General features: G+C 39.9%; 1 protein-coding gene across 1 annotated transcript in view; it reads left to right on the top strand.

Moving 5' to 3' along the window:
- PTPRB (protein tyrosine phosphatase receptor type B) overlaps positions 1 to 26,411 on the top strand; it is a 125,403-nt gene that overhangs the window by 6,820 nt on the left and 92,172 nt on the right. The window contains exon 3 of the mRNA XM_040233464.1: positions 4,545 to 4,795. Within this exon, the coding sequence (XP_040089398.1) occupies positions 4,545 to 4,795 (251 nt within the window). The remainder of the gene's footprint in view (positions 1 to 4,544; positions 4,796 to 26,411) is intronic.

The raw sequence follows: 26,411 nt of genomic DNA, 5'->3' as shown, positions 1-26,411 counted from the left end.
AGAAATCTTCTCAAAGGATATTACGTATTTGCAAGCATATCTAAGCAAATAATCCTTAAGACAGGAAAATAAAAACATTCTAAACTTGAAAAGGGGTTCCACAACACCAGCACCAATCTATTGACGGTAGACCACACTCAAATAGTTCTAGGACTTCCAAATGAAGAGTACAAAATTCCGTCTATGGTTTGGATACCTATTCCAAGGAATTCCAAGTCTCCTTACAAGTATAAACACCCAGGATGACTGTCTAAAATTGTTACTTTCACTAAGACGTTTCATATTGTATGAAGAGTAACATTGTATATGTCAGCCAACCAATCAACATTTATTCCGCATCTGCTACAGATTCATTCATTCAGATTTCATTTTTGTCTGAGGACAAGCAAATTTTTCCAGACATATTTTCAAGTGTCCCTGATATGGCTGAGCTAGTAAAATCACTACTGAGATTTCACTGCTGAAGTAAATCATATTGTTGGCTGGCTTGATATACCTGCTGGTTAAAGTAATTGTTTCCCTGTAGTCATATGGATGAGGAATAAAATGCATAAGCATTGTACTAGGTAAGCAATCATATATGCTCTTGGGACACTGGGTGTTAGCAGCTATTTCCTCTAGTGATTGGTAGCAGTGCTTGTAAATACAGAGAGCTTGATGGGAAATGAACAAAGCAAAACAGAAAGTGTCTTTGTATACACAGACTCTGACCAAATTGGCTGTCACAGACATTTTAGAGTTTCCTCCTTGCATCATTATAACAACATGGACTTTGCAATTAACCATTTATTTACATGATCATTGAAAATCATCTGGTCATTGAGTATTAATATATGCTTTCTATGATGATTGAAAAATGTCTTACATAGCATCCAGAGTTGCTCAATGATTTTCAGCCTGTGACACATCATTAAACTTACCAGGGCACACCCAAGGCTGCATATGACTTTCATGGGCCCTGTGCTCTTACATCTTTGTGGGTTCCTTCCTCCACTGGGAAAAAAGAAATTAAATAGATTATCATGGGTCCTAGCATTTTCATTTATTCACAATGTGTGAAAAAAAATTTAACATTTTCTTTGACCCTGAACATTCTTTGTTAAAAATTATTTTCAAAAAATTAAATCATGTGATGGGCCCTAAAAATCATGAGCCCTAGGCAGTGTTTGTGTTGTGCCTAACAGATGAGCCAGCCCTGGGCACACCAAGTTATTCACCCACTTTCCACCTGCTTTTGCCCTAACCCTGTTTAGGCTCTGGCTGAGCATGTCTCCCCAAAAGCCTCGTAGCCATGAACTAATAAACCATTCTTATCCCTCCATCCTTCTACACCACCATTTCATCCTTTTCCATTGTTTGCGTGTACATTTTCCCAAAAGAAAACATGGGACATTAGGATAAACCAGGCTCATCGTCATATAACAAACCATAGTACAGTAGTTGAGTAGTAATTGGCTATTGAAAAGCATTTCTTTGATTGGCTAAACTTTCATTTTTTAATCTAAATTTTTTACTATGCTATGCTTTGATGTTTTACTATCCTATGTCTTGGTATCAATTTCCATTTATTAATTTTACTTTTTCCTAATCTTGCATCTTTTTTAAGTTTCTTAAAAAAAAATAACCCCTGATTATGCCTTCTTGATTGTTATGCCTCCTATTTTTTGTAAATTCTCCATCTTTGGTACTCTTTTCAAAATTTTTTACTTTCTAACTCACTTTTTCAAATTTTAGGCCTGTGTATTTTTAAATGTATTCTTTATTTTATTGACTATATTTTCTGAAATTTTATTCATTTTAACATTTCTAATAATTATTCAGAATAGTATAATGCCCAGACCTTTCACCTTATTTTAGTCAAATCTTATTTGATATATCTTGTATATTAATTTAAATATTTATGTATAAATATATATATACAAATCATCAATTTTCTAAGGTATCTTCTGTTTCATTTATCTCTTTTCCAGATTGCTTTCCCACTTTTAAAGGGCACATTACATTTGGTATCTTCCTACAGAATAGAAAGGATCAATATAATTTAAATTTTATATCTTCAAAATGAGTTTTATTCAAGTTCTTGCTTTCAATATGCTTGAACATTTTTTTAATCATTTAAAAGAGGGAAACTAACAAATTGTGTATTGTCTCCACTATCATTATACAAAAATTCCATTTCTATTATTGATTATTTCTGAGGCAATCATAGATGAATTAATAAATTAAAATGCATATTGCTTTTTAAAGAAATTTATTAGAAATATGGTCTTGATATGACATAGCCATTGCAAATCATCTTATAGGTGAGCTCTAAGTGTTAAGCTTTATTTTTTCTACATTAAGTACTAAACTTCTTAGATTGGACCTAGGATGGTCCACCTTATTTTGAATTGTGTTCTAAGAGGAATTGTGTATAATGTGGAAACAATGTAATAGCAATGGTACAATAAAGCTTTTTAAAAATAGCTTCAACATATTGTTCCATTGTGTAGGAACTTTTCCTTGCATTTGTCAAAACACATCTTGTTCTTTCATAAACTGTAAAATGTATATACTTTTAAAAGAACATCAGAAGAATTATAGAATTGTAAAGTAAAATAAAAAATAAATTAAAAAAAAGAAGAATTATAGAACCCAAAACACACAGAGATCTACTATTTTTAGTATAATTTCATAACACCCATTTCAACAAAGAGTTCAGGCAATGGAAAGGTGAAATTATTTTAATCACCTTGTATATTTCTACGATGGATTTTTCTTTCTTTTCATCTACTTCATAATTCTTCAATTCCCACAGAAGACATGATTAGAATTCAGCTTTGGCTCATATTGTACATATGGATAAAATTATATATTTAGATGTATATTACACCTGAGAAATGTGTTAGAAATGCATTTGCTAGATCCCACACCAGATATACTAGATCATAATTTAGGGGTAGGGAGTGGGGTAGTAAGCTTCCAACAAGCTCCAAAGGAGATTGTGATGCCTAATAAAGTTTGTTTTGAAATTCACAAAATTTGGAAATTAAATGTTAAGACTAAAGTTTCCTTCCTGTTTTTTAAATAGCACAAGTTAAAACATAGACACAAAATGAAGGGGTACCAGACTTGAATATTCTGTAAGGTTCTTTCTTTGGAAAAAGGTGGTGTCCTAAACTGGAAAATGAACTTCTTTGGTTTGGAGTGTTTTAAAAATACATTTAGAAGGTTAATTAAAGACAGTTACAGAAGAGTAGAATTTTGTCCATAAGATATCCATCCCAAAGCTACTTGCAATGGTGATAAACTATGTTATTTGCAAAAGATATTTCAAGAGTGCCTTGATCATTTACCTAACTTGAGGAAAGTCTTGTTTCATCCATTGAATTAATTCTATAAACTGACTAAAAAAAATAGTTCTCAAGAAAAGAACTTACCAACTGCTGCTTAGTGAAGAAGAGTAAACATAGGTTGACATGCGAAGACACGTAATTACATGCTAGGTATATGGAAGCTTGTCTCTGCCCTCACCTCACCATTAAATCTTTTTTTTTTTCTGAGGATATGAGAGCTAAAATTGTCTTAGGTGGTAATCAACTCAGGGGACTGACATTGGCCAAAGCTCGAAATAGCCAAAATACTAATCTCCACATATAGAATTTTTTGCATCCCAACAATAGATTAGTATCTGTGTAAAAGGACATTCTAGCACTTAAATCAATTAAAAGTGCAGAATTAAGACTGCTTCTTGGAGTCTGTTGTAAAGGCATTTACTAATAGTACAGTTGGATCTGTCCTATAGAAGACATCCCAGGAATGAGTACATCTCTAGATATGCCAGGCACAATGGCAGTGATAGTTAGTGGCACAGAATTCAGGAAGATACGAGCAAACAGAAACTAGGGAGAATGTCCAAACATTTATCAAAGCTTTAGTAGATGTACAGGTAGGGTTGCTGGATAAAATATACCATACCCAGTTACATTTGAATTTCAGATAAATGACAATTTTTAGTATAAGCATATTCCTAGCATACAATATAATATAATCTTTGTAATGTTGTATATTGAGGATATATTAAATATACTGAGCCTTTGGTTATTTATGTGAAATAGTAATTTAACTGGGCATCACATATTTTTATTTGCTGCATCTGGCAACCGCATATACAGGGTACCCTGAACAATCCTCCACATCTCAAGGAAAAGATGCTTAATGGTCATGGTTATTTTATTAACATTTAAGAGAACAGCTGATATTTACATCTTGCTAAATTATAAAAAGACCTTTTCCATCTTGAGCCTCTTTTTGTGCTTATCCGTGATAGCACAGTTTCCATAATTCTCCCTGCACCTTGTAAATTGGAGAGATGGATAAAAGACAGGTGACACAGACGGGGCAAGTGAGTATGGTCACACTCAAACTATCTTCTATTTTTCGTGTAACTGAAACTTATCTACAGCCCACTGTCAAAGCAGTCTTTTTCTAAGAAAAACTGTTTTTACATGAAGACTGTATAGAACATGAGGGTAATTTTAGCACCTGTCCTTTCTTTACCTCAGCTGGCCCGGGAACTGAAGTCTCGGTAAGGAGCATTAGAAACACAGCTCCTCCCCAGACCCCCACTACTTTTAATGCACTTCCATATAGCCCGGGACACCTTATTAGAAATACCACCGAGGCCTTCACCAGAAGTACTCCGGAAAACTACAGCCAGAACAGCAGCCAGAGGCAGCACCCCAGTCTACGGATGGCTGGAATGACATCTTTGGTTCCCTGGACTACTCCACCCTTCTCCAGCACCACAGAAGAGGTAAGTGAGGAGAAAGGAGTATATGGAGTGTGTCTTGGGAAGGCCTCAGAAAGCCCATTGCTTGAAAAGACTGGCTTTGCTGGAAATAATGCTATTCAAGTGGGTGATGAGGTACTCTGTGTCTTTGTTGTTAATTGTACATGAAGGCATTTTGCATAATGAGAAAATCTTGGAGGTGGAATTTAAATGGCTACACCTTTATAAGCTGAAGATAGTTATAACTCCTGTAGACTGGTCACATTTCTGAACTGAAGTCAGGGTTCATAGTCTTACAAGAATTAAAATCAGGAAGTAAAAATTACAGTCAGTAACTTGCAGGTCCCCCTGCATATAGGTCACAATCATTTATGCTTATAAAGGAGGGGAGAGAGTCACAAAGCAATGGAAGATTCAGGAATCATTATAACAGATTTGTGAAGATGGACAAGGATAAGCTGAGTCATATAGCAATTCTACATCAGCATCCACAAGAGGACAGGTAAACGGCTGAGAAGCAGCCAGGACACGGCTGTAGAATCTGTTCACATAGCATTTCCATTTCAGGTGTTCACCTCTTTGGTTTTGCTTTCCATTCAGCGTTTTAGGCCATCATTTTAGACAATAGCTGTAATTAAAGCACATTTTAAAAGCTAAGGTTTCATTTGGCAGTATTTAGCTGTTTCATAATAAGCAACCTGAGGGCTTCCCAGGGAGTGCAACAGTAAAGAATCCACCTGCCAATGCAAGAGATGCAGAGACCGCGGGTTCGATCCCTGGGTCGGGAGGATTCTCTGCAGGAGGAAATGGCAACCCATTCCAGTATTCTTGCCTGGAAAATTCCACAGACAGAGGAGGCTGGCTGCCAGTAGTCTGTGGCGTCACGAAGAGTCAGACATGACTGAGCACATCCACACACACAAAAGCAACCCAAGTAATTTAAAGAAAGTAAAAGCTCAACACTATGCATGTGACTTAATCATTTTAGTGCTCTGTTTTCTTTTGCATAGTGCAGAAATTAAAATTGCACATGACTCCTGGCTAGTGAACCCATACCTCATTATTGATTGCAAAACAAATAGAGCCGGTGCTATAAATCTGCCCTCCAACATATTTCTTGCATTGTCTCTGAGGAGTTCAGAAGGCCTCATGACTTTTCTGGACACTGTTTAATCAATTTAAAGCTCAGTATTCACTGTCAGCCTATTAGCAAAAATACCATTTCAAGAAATAACCCAAACCCTAAATTCAATTGAAATGTTAGCTTCTCCCTTCCATCACCCCACCAAGCTTGGTCTTGAAATTGGGGAAAAGGGAGTATCTTCAAATTCTCTCACATCTCACCAGCTATATACCTACCTCTCCAAGCTTGATCTTCATGGTTTCAGATATATCTGGGCTTGGAAAGTGGGAAGGAAAGACAGGGAAAAGGAGCAGGAGAGCTGTTATTTAAGGGTGTCATCACGAACTGGCCCTGGGGTCTCCCTAAATCTCCAAGCCCTGAGCCCTTTCAACCACTGATGTCAGTGACAGTTTCACCACTTGCTTATGAAATTGAACACTTCCTGGTGGAGCACCTACTCGTTCTGGCTGAATGTGCCTTGACTAAAACTGCATTCTAACACCAGTTTATAAGAGGATTCTTATAGCTGAGCTTAAATATTTATATCTACTTTTTTTCTGTACTGATGTGTGTATTTTGTGTATATGTTGCTGTTGTTCAGTCCCTAAGTCATGTCTGACTCTTCTGAGACTCCATGGACTGTGGCACTCCAGGATTCTCTGTCCTTCTTCATCTCCCAGAGTTTATTCAAACTCATGTCCACTGAGTCAGTGATGCTATCTAACCATCTCTTCACCTGCCACCCACTTCTTCTTTTGCCTTCAATCTTTCCTAGCATCAGAGTATTTTCCAACGAGTCAGCTCTTCACATCAGGTGGCCAAAGTATTGGAGCTTCAGCTTCAGCATCAGTCATTCCAATTAAGAGTCAAGGTTGATTTCCTTTAGGATTGACTGGTTTGATCTCTTTGCAGTTCAAAGGACTCTCTGGAATCTTCTTCAGCACCACAATTCGAAAACATCAATCTTTAGTGCTTACCTTTCTTTATGGTCCAACTCTCACATCCATACATGACTACTGGAAAAACCATTGCTTTGACTATACGAATCTTTGTCAGTAAAGTGATGTCTTTGTTTTTTAATACACTGTCTAGGTTTGTCATAGCTTTCATTCCAAGGTACAGTGTCTTTCAATTTCATGGCTGCAGTCACTGTCCACAGTGAATTTGGAGCCCAAGAAAATAAAATATGTCACTGCTTCCACTTTTTTCCCTTTCTATATGTCATGAAATGATGGGACCAGATGCCATGATCTTAGTTTCTCTAAAGTTGAGTTTCAAGCCAGCTTTTTCACTCTCCTCTTTCATCCTCATCAAGAGGCTGTGTGTGTGTGTGTGTGTGTGTGTGTGTGTGTGTGTATTGATATCAGTATATATGTACTAATTTTTATTGGTATATATAAGCTTTTTCTAGTAGCCATGTATGGATGTGAGAGTTGGACTATAAAGAAAGCTGATTGTCAAAGAATTGATGCTTTTGAACTGTGGTGTTGGAGAAGACTCTTGAGAGTCCCCTGGACTGCAAGGAGATCAAACCAGTCAATTCTAAAGAAAATCAGTCCTAAATATTCATTGGAAGGACTGATGCTGAAGCTGAAACTCCAATACTTTGGCCACCTGGTGTGAAGAACTGGCTTATTGGAAAAGACCCTGATTCTGGGAAAGATTGAAGGCAGGAGGAGAAGGGGACAACAGAGAATGAGATAGTTGAATGGCATCACCAACGCTATGGACATGAGTTTGAGCAAGCTCCAGGAGTTGGTGATGGACAGGGAAGCCTGGCATGCTGCAGTCCATGGGGTCGCAAAGAGTCAGACATGACTGTGCGACTGAACTTACTTAGAATGTATAGGCTTCCCAGGTGGCTCAAATGGTAAAGAATCTGCCTGCAGTACAGGAGACGCAGGTTAGATCCCTGGGTCAGGAAGAACCCCGGGTGAAGGGAATGGCAACCTAATCCGGTATTCCTGCCTGGAGAATTTCAGGGACAGAGGAGCTTAGAGGGCTAAGTTCATGGGGTTACAAACGAGTCAGACACAACTTAGTGGCAAGACAACAACAACAGCAAGCATATATATATAGAGAGAGAGAGAGACAGACAGAGAGAAAGATCAGTACCCAAAAAAAAAAAAAAAAAACTGCCTCAGATAAAACACATGCCAAATAAAAACTATAATCAATAGAAACATATCTGCCTGAACACTATAATGCTGTATTTTAGCAAAAAAAGAATATTGCCTCATTTTTGCCCAAGTTTTACCATTGTGAAATAAACATATAGGAAGCTTCTAGATGTGGCTGGGCTCTACCGGGCTGAATCAAGGACAGCCAGCTCTAGAGCTCCAGGAGCAACCCAGTCCTGTTGTACAGAGCTCATGTGATCCAGCCCAGAGCTGGGTTTGCAGCCTTGGATTGTGATAAATACTCTGTTGGGTTTTTTTTGTCTCTTGAGTTTTAATTTTTTCTAAGGGAAATTCATGCTAAGGTTTATATGAGCTCCCAGATGAAGCACCAAGTGTTGGAAGTTTGTGTGTATCTAGTGTTCAATATGTTTCTATTATGATATATATATATAGAGAGAGAATTTTATTCAGGGACTAATTATATACACATACACATTTTTTCCTTCGTAATTTCTCCTGTTTCACCTCTTAATCACTCTTCAACTCCCCACCCTCACCCACCAAAAAAAAAATTACTGTCCAGTGACTTTGGAAAATGTTCATAAATTCAACAAATAATATTTCTTGAAAACTTAACTAGTATCAAAACACAGTGGTTAAGAACTCAGGCTTTGAAGTCAAAGGCCTGAATTCCTCTTATTAGCTAGTGACCAGCTTCAGTTTCCTCATCTATTAAAATGAACCTCTACCTCTAAGGGCTGTTGTGAGGGCTGGGAGAGACAAGGCCTATAAAATGCTTAACACAGTACCTGATCCTTAGTAAGCACTTAAGAAGTCATAGCTGTGGTTGCTGTATTTACTGGGACTCAAAGGTGAATGACAGGTTGTTGCCCTGAAGAAACTCACCATCTGCTGCGGTGCTGAGGGGGATGGAGATTACCTGGGTTTGGGTGGAATACAAAAGAGAAGTTCCTGAGCTTGTGGAGGTTTTAAGTAATGTCTTCTGGTGGACAGAATATCTGACTTGAGCTTCACAGAGTACAGGAATTAACCCAATGACAGGTGGGGAGGAGGGAGGGAGGGATGGACATGGAAGAACTGAGATGGGACAGGATGGCAAGTTGGACACGATTCCAACTTTCACCCAAGATTAGTATTTTAAAGAAACTTGGGAATTATTATCACTTCAATCCAGTCATGGATTCCATGCTAATTCGTTGAGCGTCTACTATCTGCCAGACTGTGGGGAGTCTGAAACCAAAGGTGGTGTTACAGAGGCACACAGAGAGCGTGATGTCAAAATCCCTGAGCACAGGATCAGTACTCTGTTGCTGTTCAGTCGCTAAGTGACTCTGTGACCCCATGGACTGTAGCACACCAGGCTTCCCTGCCCTTCACTATCTGCTGGAGCTTGCTCAGACTCATGTGCATCCTGACTTGGTGATGTTAACTAACCATCTCATCCTCTGCTGCCCCCTAATGAATAAATGACTTAGACAGTATAAGAAAGTGAAAGTGAAGTCGCTCAGTCGTGTCCAACCATTAGCGACCCCATGGACTGCAGCCCACCAGGTTCCTCCATTCGTGGGATTTTCCAGGCAAGAGTACTGGAGACAGTATAAGAGCTCTGTAATAATTTTCACATGTGTGGAAGTTGGATATATACTGATGAATATCTCACATTTTTAATGCAGTCTTCATCCAGAAACAGACACTGGTTCCTACTTATTATTTTAATTAGTGACATGCTTAGATTCTCCGTCCTTTCTTTTGTCCCCATACATATGTAGCCACTAGGTAGCAGTTAGTACACTTGACCTGAGAGAGATCTAGCAAAGAAAGAACAAGAACTGAAATAGTAAGATTTTTTGCTTGGAAAGGCAATGACATCATTACTAACTCCTGTTTACCAAGTGACCATATGTTCTAGATCTACAAGCAAAGGATGAGTTGGGATTAGAACACAGGACTGGAAATGGAGGGCAGGCTGTCACAGAAAACTTAAAATGAGAAAGTGGGATGTTTTTGTGTTTTTACTTCCATCAAGAGTTCCTCTGATTAATGAGGAAGGAAACGTGAAGAGATGCTACACTATCTACAAAGAAGAGAGTCCAGGGGATAACAAGTAATAGCTGAAATTTGTGTGCCAGCAACTATGATAAGCACTTTCATATATTCTGGGAGGTGGGTACTTGTATCTATTTTCCATCACTGTGTAACAAACAACCCCAAAACTTAGTAGTTTAAAACAATGAGAGCTTACTATTTCTCATGGTTTTGCTAGTTGGATGGTGGGGGTGGAGGCATCCTTTGCTGGTTTCACCCAGGCTCACTCTTGCAGTTGCCTTCAGCATGGGGGCTGAGATGTGTTGGAAGCTTCACAGTAGCCTCTTCCACAGCTAGCATTTGAACTAGCTGCATGCTTGGTTCTCTATCTGGCCTCTCAGCCTCCATTAGATGATACCAGCTTTTTTACCAGATGGTTTTGGAAAGCTTTGCAAGAGAGGAAAGGTGGAAGCTACAAGCCTACTGAGGCCTAGGCTCTGTGACCACACATTACTTCTGCCACATTCAATCAGTCAATGGAATCCTGAGCCAGGCCAGACTGAGGAAGTGGATAGGTAGAAATCACTTCTTCATGGGAAAGAGCTGCAAAGTCTCCTTGAAAAGGGGCATACATATCGGGTAAGATGAATCTGTGGTCATTAAACAATCTACCATAGTATTTATTGGGCTTCCCCACTCCAGCACTCTTGCCTGGAAAATTCCATGGACGGAAGAGCCTGATGGGCCGCAGTCCATGGGGTCGCTGGGAGTCAGACACAACTGAGTGACTTCACTTTCACTTTTCACTTTCATGCATTGGAGAAGGAAATGGCAACCCACTCTACTGTTCTTGCCTGGAGAATCCCAGGGACGGGGGAGCCTCAGGGGCTGCCGTCTATGGGGTCGCACAGAGTCGGACACGACTAAAGTGACTTAGCAGCAGCAGCAGGCGGCTCAGGTGGTAAAGAATCTGCCTGTAATGTGGGAGACCCAAGTTCAATCCCCAGGTTGGGAAGATCCCCTGGAGAAGGCAATGGCAACCGATTTCATATTCTTTCCTAGAGAATTCTACTGACAGAGGAGCCTGGTGGGCTATGGTCTATGGAATTGCAGAGAGTCGGACATGACTGAGTGACTTCACTTTCACTTTTCACTCTCATGCATTGGAGAAGGAAATGGCAACCCACTTCAGTGTTCTTGCCTGGAGAGTCCCAGGGATGGGGAGCCTGGTGGGCTGCCATCTATGGGGTCGCACAGATTCAGACACGACTGAAGCAACTTAGCAGCAGAAGCTTAAAGAGGCAAGGACTCACCCAAGGTCACATGGTTAAACAGTAGCAGAGCAAAGATGAGAGTAGACACACACATACACACTCCTGCCCATCTAGTCACCTTATTCTCTTGTATAGAGCTCCTATTTATGAAGATAAAGGCCAAGAAAGAAATGATTTGGAACCCAGCATCACTCACTGTTGCTCCTGCAAAGCTGTCCTAAATTGGCTCTTTTCAGAGCAGATTTTTCCCTACCTTTGTCCTTTTCCTTCTCTTTCCTCACATCCTCTTATGTCAGTTTGGAGGACTGTAAACCTGAGCCATGAGCCAGTACTTGGCTTCAAGACTCACTTTTTCTCATCCTGGACATGAATTAAGGGAATCAATCTGTATTACATGCCTACAGTATTGCCTGGAAAATAGTGTTCAATTAATATTAGCTATTGCTATTATTGTTACCATTACAGTATTATGTGATTGTGTGTCTGTGTGTTTGTGTGTGTCTTTACAAGGACAAAGTTGATGCAATAAGAAGCTTGCCTATGGTATGAGTCAAGAAATATCTAGCTCAGTTCTGTTCAGTTCAGTTCAGTCCCTCAGTCGTGTCCAACTCTTTGAGACCCCATGAATCGCAGCATGCCAGGCCTCCCTGTCCATCACCAACTTCTAGAGTTCACTCAAACTCACATCCATCAAGTCCGTGATGCCATCCAGCCATCTGATCCTCTGTCATCCCCTTTTCCTCCTGCCCCCAATCCTTCCCAGCATCAGAGTCTTTTCCAATGAGTCAACTCTTCGCATGAGGTGGCCAAAGTACTGGAGTTTCAGCTTTAGCATCATTCTTTCCAAAGAAATCCCAGGGCTGATCTCCTTTAGAATGGACAGGTTAGATCTCCTTGCAGTCCAAGAAACTCTCAAGAGTCTTCTCCAACACCACAGTTCAAAAGCATCAATTCTCTGGCGCTCAGCTTTCATCACAGTCCAACTCTCACATCCATACATGACCACTAGAAAAACCATAGCCTTGACTAGATGGACCTTTGTTGGCAAAGTAATGTCTCTGCTTTTCAATATGCTATCTAGGTTGGTCATAACTTTCCTTCCAAGGAGTATGCATCTTTTAATTTCATGGCTGCAATCACCATCTGCAGTGATTTTGGAGCCCAAAAAATAAAGTCTGACACTGTTTCCACTGTTTCCCCATCTATTTCCCATGAAGTGATGGGACCAGATGCCATGATCTTCATTTTCTGAATATTGAGCTTTAAGCCAACTTTTTCATTCTCCTCTTTCACTTTCATCAAGAGGCTTTTTAGTTCCTCTTTACTTTCTGCCATAAGGGTGGTGTCATCTGCATATCTGAGGTTACTGATATTTCTCCCGGCAATCTTGATTCCAGTTTGTGCTTCTTCCAGCCCAGCATTTCTCATGATGTACTCTGCATATAAGTTAAATAAGCAGGGTGACAATATACAGCCTTGACATACTCCTTTTCCTATTTGGAACCAGTCTGTTGTTCCATGTCCAGTCTAGCTCAGTGGTACTCAAAATATGGAGACCAGATCCAGAACTTGTTAGGCATGCAGCAACTATGGCCCTACCATAGACCAACTGAATCAGAGTCTCTGAGTGTACGGCCCAGCAATCTTTGTTTTAACAAACCCTCCAAGTCACATGGATGTACTTTTAAATTCCAGAACAACTGATCTAGATAAATCTCATCCTTCATCCACAATATCTCTCTCATGGACTCACTAAATGCCTTAGTTTCCCACACTGATGACACTTTTGTGCATGTGTTATGACGAGGTGAGAGGAAAGTGAAAGTAAAGTATTAGTCGATCAGGTGTGTCCAACCCTTTGCGACCCTGTGGACTGTAGCCCACCAGGCTCCTCTATCTATAGGATTCTCTGGGCAACAATACTGGAGTGGGTAGCCATTCCCTTTTCCAGGGGATCTTCCCAACCCAGGGATCAAACCCAACCCAGGGATTGAAACCAACCCAGGGATCGAAACCAACCCAGGGATCGAACCTGGGTCTCTTGAATTGCAGGCAGATTCTTAACCATCGGAGCCACCTGGGAAGTCAGTGGGTGGGAGGGTATGGTGCCATAAAAGCTAAATAATCAAGTAGCAGAATTAATGCATCTAATTTCAGTCTTCTGCTGTAACTTAGCAAAGTGTACAATCTTGAAGGAAGGGGGCCCAGGGTGAGTAAGTGGAACCTGAGAAGACACTGAACTGCTGCTGGACTCCAGGTTCTTTGTGTTCATTCGAAAAAAAGGCATTTCCAGGCACATGGTTCTAGCAAGCATGCACGAGGCTCCATATTGGAACATTGGCTGGATTTCGGCCCCTGCACATACCTTCATCCAGGCACCCCTGTGTGCCACATCCACAGAGATATACTCTGTCCTTGTACACAAGCCCAGGTGTAGATCAGGCTAGAGGTGGATGCCAGAGGTTCACCCTTCATGTATTAGCCATTTCCTATGGGCAAGGAGAGACAGGAAGGAGTGGAGGTAGCAGGAAGTCAATCTTTTGGGGCCCTGAGCATAAGGTGCAGGCAGAAATTACATGTGCAGAAATGGCCTTCAAAGGAAGAAAAGACAGGCCACGGAACTGTGTTTCTCTTCAAACTCTGAGCAGAGTTCATTTATCATTTGAGTCGCGGGTTCTCAAGAAAAGACTGATCTGGATCGTCTCTCAGCCATGCGACCTTGGGGGAGATGGTTTGATAAAGTGGTAAAGAGCCAGGGCTTTCGTGCCAGATAAACCTGGTTTAAATCCAAGTGGCATCAACTAATAGTTCCTCAAGTCATACTTGCTTCCTCTTTAAAATAAGGATAATTAAAGTACTCTATCTGCCACATTAAACAGCTATGAAGATTACAATCGGATTAAGAAAAGGGCTTAGTGCATTGTCTATACACAGTAAGTATTCAGTAATGTTGACTAATTTAGAAATTAACACTAGCTTCTTGTTTTTGTCTCATTTTTGCTACCCTGCCTATGTCACAGGGTTGTTGTAAGAACCAGATGAGCTAGCATTATCATGTGGCAATGCTTTCAAAGGAACGAAGCACTGAACATGCATTAAAAATGTTACTGGCTGGTTCTACTAAACACCCACCAGTTTTGTTTGGAGACACACCCCCTTCTTCCCTCCACCGCCATCCTGCCCTGGCCAGGCCTGCGAGAGGGACCACATTTCCTCAGTTAATGAATAGCCATTGTGGTGCTGGTGCAGGTTTAATGGCTCTGTGCTTCCTTTCATTTGGCCCTCAGAGACATCACCACCCAACATGAGTTTCCAAATAATTGAGGAGACAAATGCAAAAAAAAAAAAAAAAAAAAACCACCCCTAGCAAGTCTGGGGTCAACTCCTTTATCATGTTACATAAACACAGGGGCACCTCCCCACTGCCCCACTCCTCTGTGGCCACAACTAAAAATGGGATAACATTCCCCTTTTCTGAGACAAAAACCTAGAAGCAGAAGCGCAAACATACAGTAAAAGAAACATTCCAAACCATCCCCTAATGATTCCTTGTAATCAAGAGATTCTTAGATTGTCTAGAGTGAATAGGAAAAAAGATAAACAGATGCTAAGATTGGTCATAGCACAGGGAGCTCATGCAAGGGGGTACAATATTGTGGGAGGGATGTGTCCTTGACAACCTTAATTTATAATTGGCGTCATTCAAGTCTAATTCTGACAAAGGGCTGTAGTTCTCTCAGATTCCCCGCTAATGTGGACTATTATGTGCCAATAGCATAATATGGCTTATGATTCACTCAACCCTCTCTGGCTTTAAAATCTCTAGGATTTTTCTTTCCTTTCATTTTCTTTTAATTATAGGGGATTTGCCTGACTCTCCATTTGGTGCACCAAAAGGCTGTGTTCATATATTGTCACGATATGAGTCACGTGCACATAAAATGCAACCCATAAAACAGAGCATGTGAATTGACATGGGCTTTTTAAGCTCCCAGTATTTGTCTAGCACATGGATTCCATTTGGCAGATGAGGTGGAGCCCAGGTGAGGGTTGATGCAGAGGGGAGAGAACGTAGCAAAAGAAGGAAAATGAGATTGAAGGAGAAGCTGGGATGTGCAAATTGAGATAGGAAGTCTGTGGCTCTCAGTCCTGATCTTACACACATCAGAATCACCTAGGAAGCTTTTTTAAAGATACAGATTCTCAAATTCTCCCTCAGACCTTTTGAATTAGAATTTACCAACATAGGACCTCAGCATCAGAGTATAAAGATCTTCTCATGGATTCTAATGTGCAGTTATATTTGTGCTCCATTGGGAAATAATTGAATAATTAATCTGTTAGAGAAAAAACACTGAACCCAAGAGAAGAGGAACAGTTCTGTTGACAAGGTACCTATAACTTGAATCTAATCATAAGGAAACATCAAACAATTGCAAATGGAGGGAAATACGTACCATAGAGATAACTGACATATTATTCAATAAGGTCAATGTCATAAGGATGGTTTTAAAGACAGGAAATGTTCCAGATTATGGAAGATTAAGAGACTTGACAACTAAATATAACACAGAATCCTGGGTGGGATCCTTCTTAGAGAAAAAACAGCAACAACAAATGCCAAAAAGAATGCTTGAGTCAATTGGTGAAACTGAAATATGGATTATGGATTAAAGCGTTATATCAATTTTGCATTTCTTAAATTTGATGTCTTTACTGATATTAAACAATTCATTCAGGAGATATGCAATCTACTCTGAAATTGTGGCAGAATCTTAGAAAAAGATTAATGGGTCTTGGTAAGGATATGTCATAGCACTCACTCTTATAATTCTTACAACTTATCCATATGTTTGAAATTATTTCAAAACAAAAAAAGTTAAAAAAATAAAAGGAGTGATTTGCTTAAGGGCTTGTATAGGGAAGAATCCAAAGGATGCTCTTGAGTTTAGGGGTAGACCAGTGGCTCAGACCTAAGAAGACCTGTCCATCTTCTTCAAGGACCAGGAGGAGAGAGGGTTGGGTACGGGGAGAGGATAGCAAACATCATGAGAAATGATGATGAATTTGCAAGAAAGAACAGTAAATCCAGGGTTCTGAACTGGTGGGTGAACCAGCTGGTAAGTAAGAAGATAAAGATGCTCTAGGAAAGACTGCTAAGTTCTTTAAATCTCTGCAATTTACCCCAGTTACATACTGGTTTTACTCACATAGCCCACTCACAGGATAACAGCTTTGAAAACCAGTTATTATGAAATAGGGTGAAAAGTCACTGAAAGGGGAAACTATGAATTCTAGGGAATGTCTCTGAAGGGAAAATTTTTTTGATTCTTCCCACTCTTTGGGTGAGCTGGCCACAGAATCCTACCACTGCTAAATCCAGACGAGGTCAGCACTGGAGTACTGCCTGTTTGGGAAGTACACAGGAGGTGCCTGTTTTCTTATCAGAGCTCTTCTTATCTGGGTCTCAAGTAGACCTGGGTCAATGAGCACACACTGCCAGTGCAGCTTTATCAGGTGCTTGCCCTTCAGCTGTATCTGTGAACATTTACTCTTGGGCCTCTTTGCACAAGGCTGTAATTCCAGCCCAGGACAGCAGAGTTGATGAGAGATTGCCACAATAGATGATTTGCTAAGAGTTTTGATCTTGGTGGTCTGAAACCAATGACCTCTGGATAATTCCAGAAAGATTAGATCTTTTGTGGAGTCAGAAGTGGCTTAGGCACTAGTTTATCTGAAGGCTTAGGTACTAGGTACTCTTGAATTCTATCATGCTGAGGGTTCCACAAAACCTCAACAAAAGAGTCTGAAATGAAGTACTTGGATGCAATCTCAACAATGACAGAAAGATCTCTGTTCATTTCCAAGGCAAACCATTGAATATCACAGTAATCCAAGTCTATACCCCTTGAAGGTGAAGTTGAAGGTGAAGTTGAACAGTTCTATGAAGACCTACAAGACCTTCTAGAATTAACACCCCAAAAAAGATGTCCTTTTCATTATTGGAGATTGGAATGCAAAAGTAGAAAGTCAAGAAATACCTGGAGTAACAGGCCAATTTGGCCTTGGAGTACAGAATGAAGCAGGGCAAAGGCTAATAGAGTTTTGCCAAGAGAACGCACTGATCATAGCAACTCTTCCAACAACACAAGAGAAAACTCTACACAGGAACATCACCAGATGGTCCACACCAAAATCAGATTGATTATATTATTTGCAGCCAAAGATGGAGAAGCTCTATACAGTCACCAAAAACAAGTCCAGGAGCTGACTGTGGCTCAGATCATGAACTCCTTATTGCCAAATTCAGACTTAAATTGAAGAAAGTAGGGAAAACCGCTAGACCATTCAGGTATGACCTAAATCAAATCCCTTACAATTGTACAGTGGAAGTGAGAAATAGATTCAAGGGACTAGATCTGATAGACAGAGTGCCTGAAGAACTATGGACAGAGGTTCGTGACATTATACAGGAGTCAGGGATCAAGATCATCCCTGAGAAAAAGAAATGCAAAAGGGCAAAGTGGTTATCTGAGGAGGCCTTACAAACAGCTGTGGAAAGAAGATGAGCAAAAGGCAAAGGAGAAAAGAAAGATATACCCATCTGAATGCAGAGTTCCAAAGAACAGCAAGGAGAGATAAGAAAGCCTTCCTCAGTGACCAGTGCAAAGAAATAGAGGGAAACAATAGAATGGGAAAGACTAGAGATCTCTTCAAGAAAATTAGAGATAACAAGGGAACATTTCATGCAAAGATGGGCACAATAAAGGACAGAAATGGTATGGACCTAACAGAAGCAGAAGATATTAAGAAGAGGTGGCAAGAATACACAAAAGAACTATACAAAAAAGATCTTCATGACCCAGATAATCAAGATGGTGTGATCATTCACCTAGAGCCAGACATCTTGGAATGTGAAGTCAAGTGGATCTTAGGAAGCATCACTATGAAAAACTAATGGAGGTGATGGAATTCTAGTTGAGCTATTTCAAACTACCACACAACTGTACTCATCTCACACACTAGTAAAGTAATGCTCAAAATTCTTCAAGCCAGGCTTCAGCAATACGTGAACTGTGAACTTCCAGATGTTCAAGCTGGTTTTAGAAAAGGCAGAGGAACCAGAGATCAAATTGCCAACATCCAATGGATCATCAAAAAAGCAAGAGAGTTCAAGAAAAACATCTATTTCTGCTTTCTTGACTATGCCAAAGCCTTTGACTGTGTGGATCACAATAAACTGTGGAAAATTCTGAAAGAGATGGGAATACCAGACCACCTGAACTACTTCTTGAGAAACCTGTATGCAGGACAGGAAGCAACAGTTAGAACTGGACATGGAACAACAGACTGGTTCCAAATAGGAAAAGGAGTATATCAAGGCTGTATATTATCACTCTGCTTATTTAACTTATACACAGGGTACATCATGAGAAATGCTGGACTGGAAGAAGCACAGGCTGGAATCAAGATTGCCCAGAGAAATATCAATAACCTCAGATATGCAGATGACACCACATTTATGGCAGAAAGTGAAGAAGAACTAAAGAGCCTCTTGATGAAAGTGAAAGAGGAGAGTGAAAAAGTTGGCTTAAAGCTCAACATTCAGAAAACGAAGATCATGGCATCCAGTCCCATCACTTCATGGGAAATAGATGGGGAAACAGTGGAAACAGTGTCAGACTTTATTTTGGGGGGCTCCAAAATCACTGCAGATGGTGATTGCAGCTATGAAATTAAAAAACGCTTACTCCTTGGAAGGAAAATTATGACCAAACTAGACAGCATATTGAAAAGCAGAGACATTACTTTGTCAGCAAAGGTCCGTCTAATCAAGGCTATGGTTTTTCCATTGGTCATGTATGGATGTGAGAGTTGGACTATAAAGAAAGCTGAATGCCGGAGAATTGATGCTTTTGAACTGTAGTGTTGGAGAAGACTCTTGAGAGTCCCTTGGACTGCAAGGAGATCAAACCAGTCCATCCTAAAGGAAATCAGTCCTGAATATTCACTGGAAGGACTGATGTTGAAGCTGAAATTCCAAATCTTTGGCCACCTGATGTGAAGAACTGACTCATTTTAAAAGACCCTGATGCTGGGAAAGAGTGAAGGCTAGAGGAGAAGGGGATGACAGAGGATAAGATGGTTGGATGGCATCACCAACTCAATGGACATGAGTTTCAGTAAATTCTGGAAGTTGGTGATAGACAGGGAGGACTGGCATGCTGCAGTCCATGGGATCACAAAGAGTTGGACACATCTGAGCAGCTGAACTGAACTGAACTGAACTGAGGGTTCCACATCTGCAATGGAACAACTGAAGAATACAATTATTTTAAGATTCCCCAATACTTAGCCATGTCCTTGTTGAGTGGTGAAATATGAATATTTACTGTGTTAGATAAATGAACAGTCATTGAGTCTCCACAACATGGGCATAGGGAGATAACAAAGAGTCAAGACTTCTTCCTTCAAGAGTTTTCTAATGTAGCTGATGGTTTTATGATTGTATTTTTGAAAAATATGGTAAGGCCCCTTTGATTTTTCACTATGGTAACTGTCAGCTCCAACATTCAGAGGACTCTGAGATGCTCTGTGTCTGCCTCATCCAATAGAGAAGGGTGGAATGGGAAAGCTATATGGAAGAGGTGGGCAGGATGGGGGCCCAACAAGCCTCCATTTTTTAATTGTTTTAAATGAAAAGTCAAAATTTGGACTTTTTACCATGAAAAAAATCTCCTATTTTTCTCAAAATTATCTGCTTATTCCATTTTTAAAAAACAATATTAAGATCACACTATAAAAGCCGGAAAAGGAATATGTGCTGACCAAATAGAGTCCTCTGTTTACAATCTCCGGAGAATTCTTGAGAAATAATGTTCTAACATGATGTGTGTTCAGTTGCTCAGTTGTGTCCAACTCTTTGCAACCCCAAGGACTGCAGCCCACCAGGCTTCTCTGTCCATGCAGTTTTTCAGGCAAGAATATCTGAGCAAGTTGCCATTTCCTCCTCCAGGGGATCTTCCCGACCCAGGGGTCAAACCTGCATCTCTTGCATCTCCTGCATTGGCAGGCAGATTTTTTACCACTGTGCCACCTGGGAAGCTCCCCTACTACACATGATGATCTTAGTCAACAGTCTAATATGATACACACACAAAAAAAATCTTTACCCTCCAATCATCTCTTTCTAAGGGACACGAGATGTGTGATTTTTGTTTTTGTTCTCCTTTTCCTTAAAGCCAGTGTTAGCCATGTTTTGAGAATCATGACCTAGCTCCTGACAGCAGAGTGTATAGCAGTCACGCCCATATAGACATCCCCACTGGCCACATTAACCTCTTGATTTGGTGGCATATGTGAGCCAATTCATTTCCGCGGGTGTGGTGACAGCACGTGAAACGTGGGAATGAAGATGCAACAGAATCGCTTGAGATTGGAAAAGTGACTCGTTTACAGTCACATCTGGTTTTAAGTCATTCTGTGTACAGTTATAAAGCTCTGACAAAAGCTATGCAAAGCCCATTTCCTCTGGATTAAAATAAAAAAGTGGGGGAAGGGAAGAGGGTGAGAAATTTATGTAGAAAAAAAAAAATACCAGGAAACCTTAGAGATGTGTCTGGGAGAGATGATGGGGCTGCTGCTAGAGACACATCCGGCACTCCCACCCCTCCCTTCCAGGATTTAAAAAAATCTTGGCACGGCCAACAGTCAGAGCAGCCAGTGAAGGTCTTTTGTGTCAATCTACTGAAGAATTCCTCTTGGGTATGGGATTGACAGAGAGGGTAGTTTATTATTATTTGGATGTGCTCAGAAAGACATTCTCATTCGTGGACTTTGTCATTCTCTAGCATTGCTGGGTGCTCAGCATCCATGATTTATTGCTTTCATATACTATTATTACTACTCACACTGTCTAACACTTGTGCCCTTTAGCCAGGGAAGTGCTATTCATATAACATGTACCTTCTCATTTAGTCCGCCTCCTCATTAAACCACTTCCAAATGTTTCTATTTGTTTCCATTTTCCTGGAGACCTATGACCTAGTAAGGTTAGGATCTAGGAGGCTAGAAAGCTTCCCTGAAATGTAAGCATCCCAAAATAGTATCTCTAAACTCAAAAGTCAGGGCCCTTTTTAGAAAACTGTTTATCAAAATTATCTTACCTTAAATTTTAATAAACCCCTTTTTAAATGCATGACACCTGTGGCAGGTTAAAATTGTATTCACTTCTGCTGTCATTTACTTACAGAGCCAGTTCAAATTTAAACAGAGAAAAGGATTTGCCATCTTGTAATTGTTTTTAATTGATACCTTCCCTAATTGCTAGGCTTTATCCTTTTTAAAAATCTCTGAGGAAACAGACATGAGAACTGCATAAAAAAGGCATCAGAATTGGCCTGTCATCTGCTGTTTGCTGTATGTTGATCATTTTCCCTTTAGCATCCGTACTTTATGGAGAAGTGTAAAATATCAAAATGTGCATCTAATACATATTGTAAATATATTATATAAAATATATACTATATTATATATTATGTCACCACTTTACTTGACACCTTCTAAAACTGTTCAAGACCTTTTAAATCGCCAATATATTTCTTGTAACCAGAGAGCTCAGTGAAATTTAAAAGAATGAAGTATCATTAACTTTCTTTAATATAAAATGATCTGGTTCAGGATTCAGTGTTCAGGACTGACAATCTAAGACTTTTTATTGGAGTTTGGATAGCTCTTTCTCACCAACTAAAGCAGGAAAGCCTGTTAAACACCACACACACATTATTGAGCTCCACCAGAATATTTCAGATTCTTCAGATTGTGGTACAGCCGTAAGATTTTGTGTTTCTAGCAAGTCCTCAGATGATGCTGATTCTAGCCTTTGAGAATCACTGTCCTAAAGGTTACTCCTTCCCTCCCCTTTCTTCTTTTTCTCCCACTCGTCTTTTCCCACCTCTTTCTCTTCAGAATCGATCTTCTCTTCTCTCTTCTCTCACACTCCCTGCCTTTCAAGATGATCTTTGAGGTATATAGCAGGAACATGTCTAGAAGGGCTTTTTTAAAGTATTTATTCAGATGACAATATTTATTGAGCAGCTACAAAGACTCACTCATTCATTCATTCATCTACTCATTCAAAAAATACTTGTTGAAACTCCACCACACTGCCAAGTTCCATGCAGAGGAGCAAGACAGACAAAGACTCTGCCCACAAGGAATTCTCTGCATGGCCAGGGAAGACAGATAGTATACAGATGTATAAATAATTAGATTGTTACCCAGTGTCATTAATGTGCAGAATTAAATAAATGGGTTGCTGAGATGAAGATTGATAAAGGCATACTTAACCCCAGGAGATCAGAAAGGGTCTGGCCCCACAAGAATGTGTTTAGGCTGAGATCTAAAGACTGAGAAGAGAGCTAAGCAGAGCCTGTGGGCAGGAGTGGTCCAAGAGAAAGCTGCAAGCACAAAGGCCCTGGGGCAGAAAAGAGTCAGCTCCTTAGGGTGTCTCCATAACTTATAACAAGGCTTGGCACACAGTAGGTGCTCAATCAGTATTTGCTAAATGAATGAGTAAATGGATTATTAGACTCAGGATGCTGGAGAATAGGAGGCAAGCAAGAGAGAGGCATGGAGTGAGCAGAGGCCAGGTCACGAAAGACCTTTCAGGTCATGAGTGAGAAGTTTGAATTAACCAATCAGATTTACCAATCCACTCTCCCTGCATCCCCTCAAACTTCTCTGCACCCTGCTCAAACTTGGATGTAAAGTAACAATTCTCAAAACGTGGCCCCGGGACCCCTGATGATCAGTTGTATCATTCAACACGTATATTTATAACATGAAAAGAATCATGCTATCATCTATGAACTCATAATGAATGTCACTTAGAGAAATTATTCATTAATTGTTATGATTATTTGTTTAAAAGGCAGCTGTTTAAACAACAGTTTGATTTTAGACACATATCTAATAAAAAAAACCAGCCCCACCCTTCCCATGCAGTCTGGGAAAGATTTCATAGTGGCAAAGAGAAGTTCTCCCTGAAAAGTTACAGAGGCTGACTCCAAATTTCTGGAATGCAGTAAGGTATAAAGCAAATGCAGTGGCATTAAACAGGATTTGTTGCTGTTTAGTCCCTAAGTCGTGTCTGATTCTTTGTGACCCTATGGACTGCAGCATGCCAGGCTCTGTCCTTCACTAATTAAACAGGATAAATAGCTTCAAAGAAGGTGAGGAATTCCAAACAAAGATGAGAACAAAGGAGAAAATGAATTCTTTTATTTATACTTTGTACAGTAGTTTCAAATAAACTCCTTTTGTAAAAGATATTATCTGGCAGATTTTCCCAGTCCCTTACTGCCTTGAATCTACTACACATCTCTCTAATTTTTCATATTCATATAAGGGTTTTTAAAAGGAAAATCAGCCTTTAAAATGTAATCAGTAAAAACCTGAGTTTAAACTTTCTCTCCTTGTTTCATAATATATTCATTCTTATGGGTTATTTAGGACCCACTAATTAATTGAGGGCTTTGCCATGAGCCTTAAGATTCTCCAAAAAAAAAAAAAATAGTAATTATATATCTTTGGGAAAAAAAATCTCTGACTCCTAGTCCTTTCCTTTATAAATTGATGTAATTCTTCATACACATTAGTATCAAAATAGATAAAACACACACAATCTTAATAGATCAATAATAAAATCATTGTACTTAAAGAAATTGCTCCTCCTTTTCCTAATTCTTATCCCCAGGGTTATTATTAGCAGGTCGCTATTAATTATAGAATTTAGAAGCATTTGAAGAGTGTGGTGGGGATATTTTGTTATTGCCTTGTTTGACTAGTCCTTTTCATTTTTTTTTTTGTATAGTTGCCTCTATTATAAGGCAGTATACAGCATCATATTCAGACAGTATATTATGTATTAAAAATACAATTTTGAAGTTAACTGATAGGGTACAGTAAGTTGGTAATGTAGTATTTTTTTTTTAATAAAGAATGAGAAAGCGTGGAGAACTTAAAAATAAGATTTAGCAAAGTTTTGTGCAAAGGAAAGAGGAGTATTTAGTAAATTGGAGTGGAAAGATTCCAAATTGAGGGGCCAATCTATGAAAAAAGCTGCAAAAACTTCACTGGAAAAGACAAAGAAGGGTGGACAGCAGAAGTTAGGTAAGTGAATCCTACGTGATGGATGAACTTAAAAAAGAGTGAAGTGTGTGATTTGGATGCAGTCTATTACTAGGTTAACTGGCAGTACATTAAAGTTTGCAAAGATGCTTTAACACATGTAATCTTATTCTTCATAATATCTCCGGGAAGTATTTAGAGTAGGCATTATTCCAGTTTTACAGACAAGGAAATCACATTGCTTTCTGAATACACCAGAAAGGGAAATAGTGATGTTAAAAAGGAATAAAGCTGAAAAAGACTCCTGTAAAGGCCAAAGGCAGCTTGTAGGTTTACAGTATCTAATGCGGAGAGAGGAGAGGAGTGTCTCTGATGATGCTGAAAGGCATGCTAGGCTGTGAATAGCCATTGAACTTGGGTAGAATAGGGAGGGTAAAGGTTCTTTATTAAGACCAGTGACCTGGGCAAATAAATAAGAAAGATTCCATTTTCCCAAAAATACATACATATTTTAGGTTTGACCTTCTTTGAGTATTTGTGACTTGAAAAGGAGATTTGAGATCTCTAGTCTAGCTGCTGGAGAAGGCAATGGCACCCCACTCCAGTACTCATGCCTGAAAATCCCATGGATGGAGGAGCCTGGTAGGTTACAGTCCATCGGGTCTCCAAGAGTAGGACATGACTGAGCGACTTCACGTTCCCTTTTCACTTTCATGCATTGGAGAAGGAAATGGCAACCCACTCCAGTGTTCTTGCCTGGAGAATCCCAGGGACAGAGGAGCCTGATAGGCTGCTGTCTATGGGGTCGCACAGAGTCGGACATGACTGAAGCGACTTAGCAGCAGCAGCAGCAGTCTAGCTGCAGAGTAACAACCCACAGAATCTTCCTAGGAGTAGAAACTTCATTTTTTTCATTAATTAAACAAAAGAAAACATGATTTCTGAAAGAATTGAAATAATTTTCACTTTTTTCCTTTTTTTCCTCAAAGTAGATACATTTGATATAGTGGTCAATAATATACCTTTATGTATAATCTATTTGAAAAAGAAAAGAATGTCATCTTTCCCATTAATATAGCTCTACCATTCTGTTTTGAAAATCTCCTCTCTTAGCAACTGTCAGAGATGGCACCCAAAGAAAAGTAACCAAACATTAGAAGCTGGTTGCAATACTTTGCTACTATCTGTGTTTAGTCTCTCAGTCCTGCCCGACCCTTTGGGACCCCATGGACTATAAATCCCCAGGCTCCTCTGTCCATGAGATTTCCCAGGCAAGAATACTGGAGTGGACTGCCATTTGCTCTTCGTTTATTGGGAACTTTAAAATTTTTCAGATACATGATCACTCAGGTACTGAGGCAACTGCTAAAAGTTAGCAAAAGTTAGTGCTTGAAACTAAGTGAATTTTGCTTTTTTGTAATATATGGGGAGCTGGGCCATTAAAGGTATTTCCCTCAAACCAGAGTTAATATTGCTTTCTTATATTCAATTACAGATGAAAACGATTTTAACTACTGAACCATCCGTAATGAAACTGCTTTGCTTGTGGGCTGAACAAATGGTGGATTATGTATGTTCTTGGTTAGCACTATTTGCATAACACTTGGGGAGGGCACAGACCTCTACACAAGAGAAAGGGGAAAGTGAATGGCAGGAAAAACTGAAGGCCAAGTTGACAATGGACACCACCATTTTACGGTCTTTCTCTTGGTGGTGTCGGGGATGCGCGTTGAGACAAATGAATGCTTTGAGGTGAGAAAGGCAATAGCACTCTAATAAAAGGCTTTAGGAAAGAGTGAGGCGACCTAGGAAAATCTGCTGTGGTCAAGTTTAATGCTGGGAAAAGAGACCCTGGAGAAAGCAGATGAGGAAGATAGGAAGGAAGACAGGGAGGGGGAGGCGCGGGGTGTGGGGGGAGGAAGAGGGCGGGGTGGGGAGCTGGAAAG

This window comes from Oryx dammah, unplaced genomic scaffold (assembly GCF_014754425.2).
Source record: "Oryx dammah isolate SB20612 unplaced genomic scaffold, SCBI_Odam_1.1 HiC_scaffold_29, whole genome shotgun sequence".
NCBI classification, from domain to species: domain Eukaryota; kingdom Metazoa; phylum Chordata; class Mammalia; order Artiodactyla; family Bovidae; genus Oryx; species Oryx dammah.
Note: the sequence above shows the minus strand (reverse complement) of the source record. Positions and strands in the feature narration are given on the sequence as shown.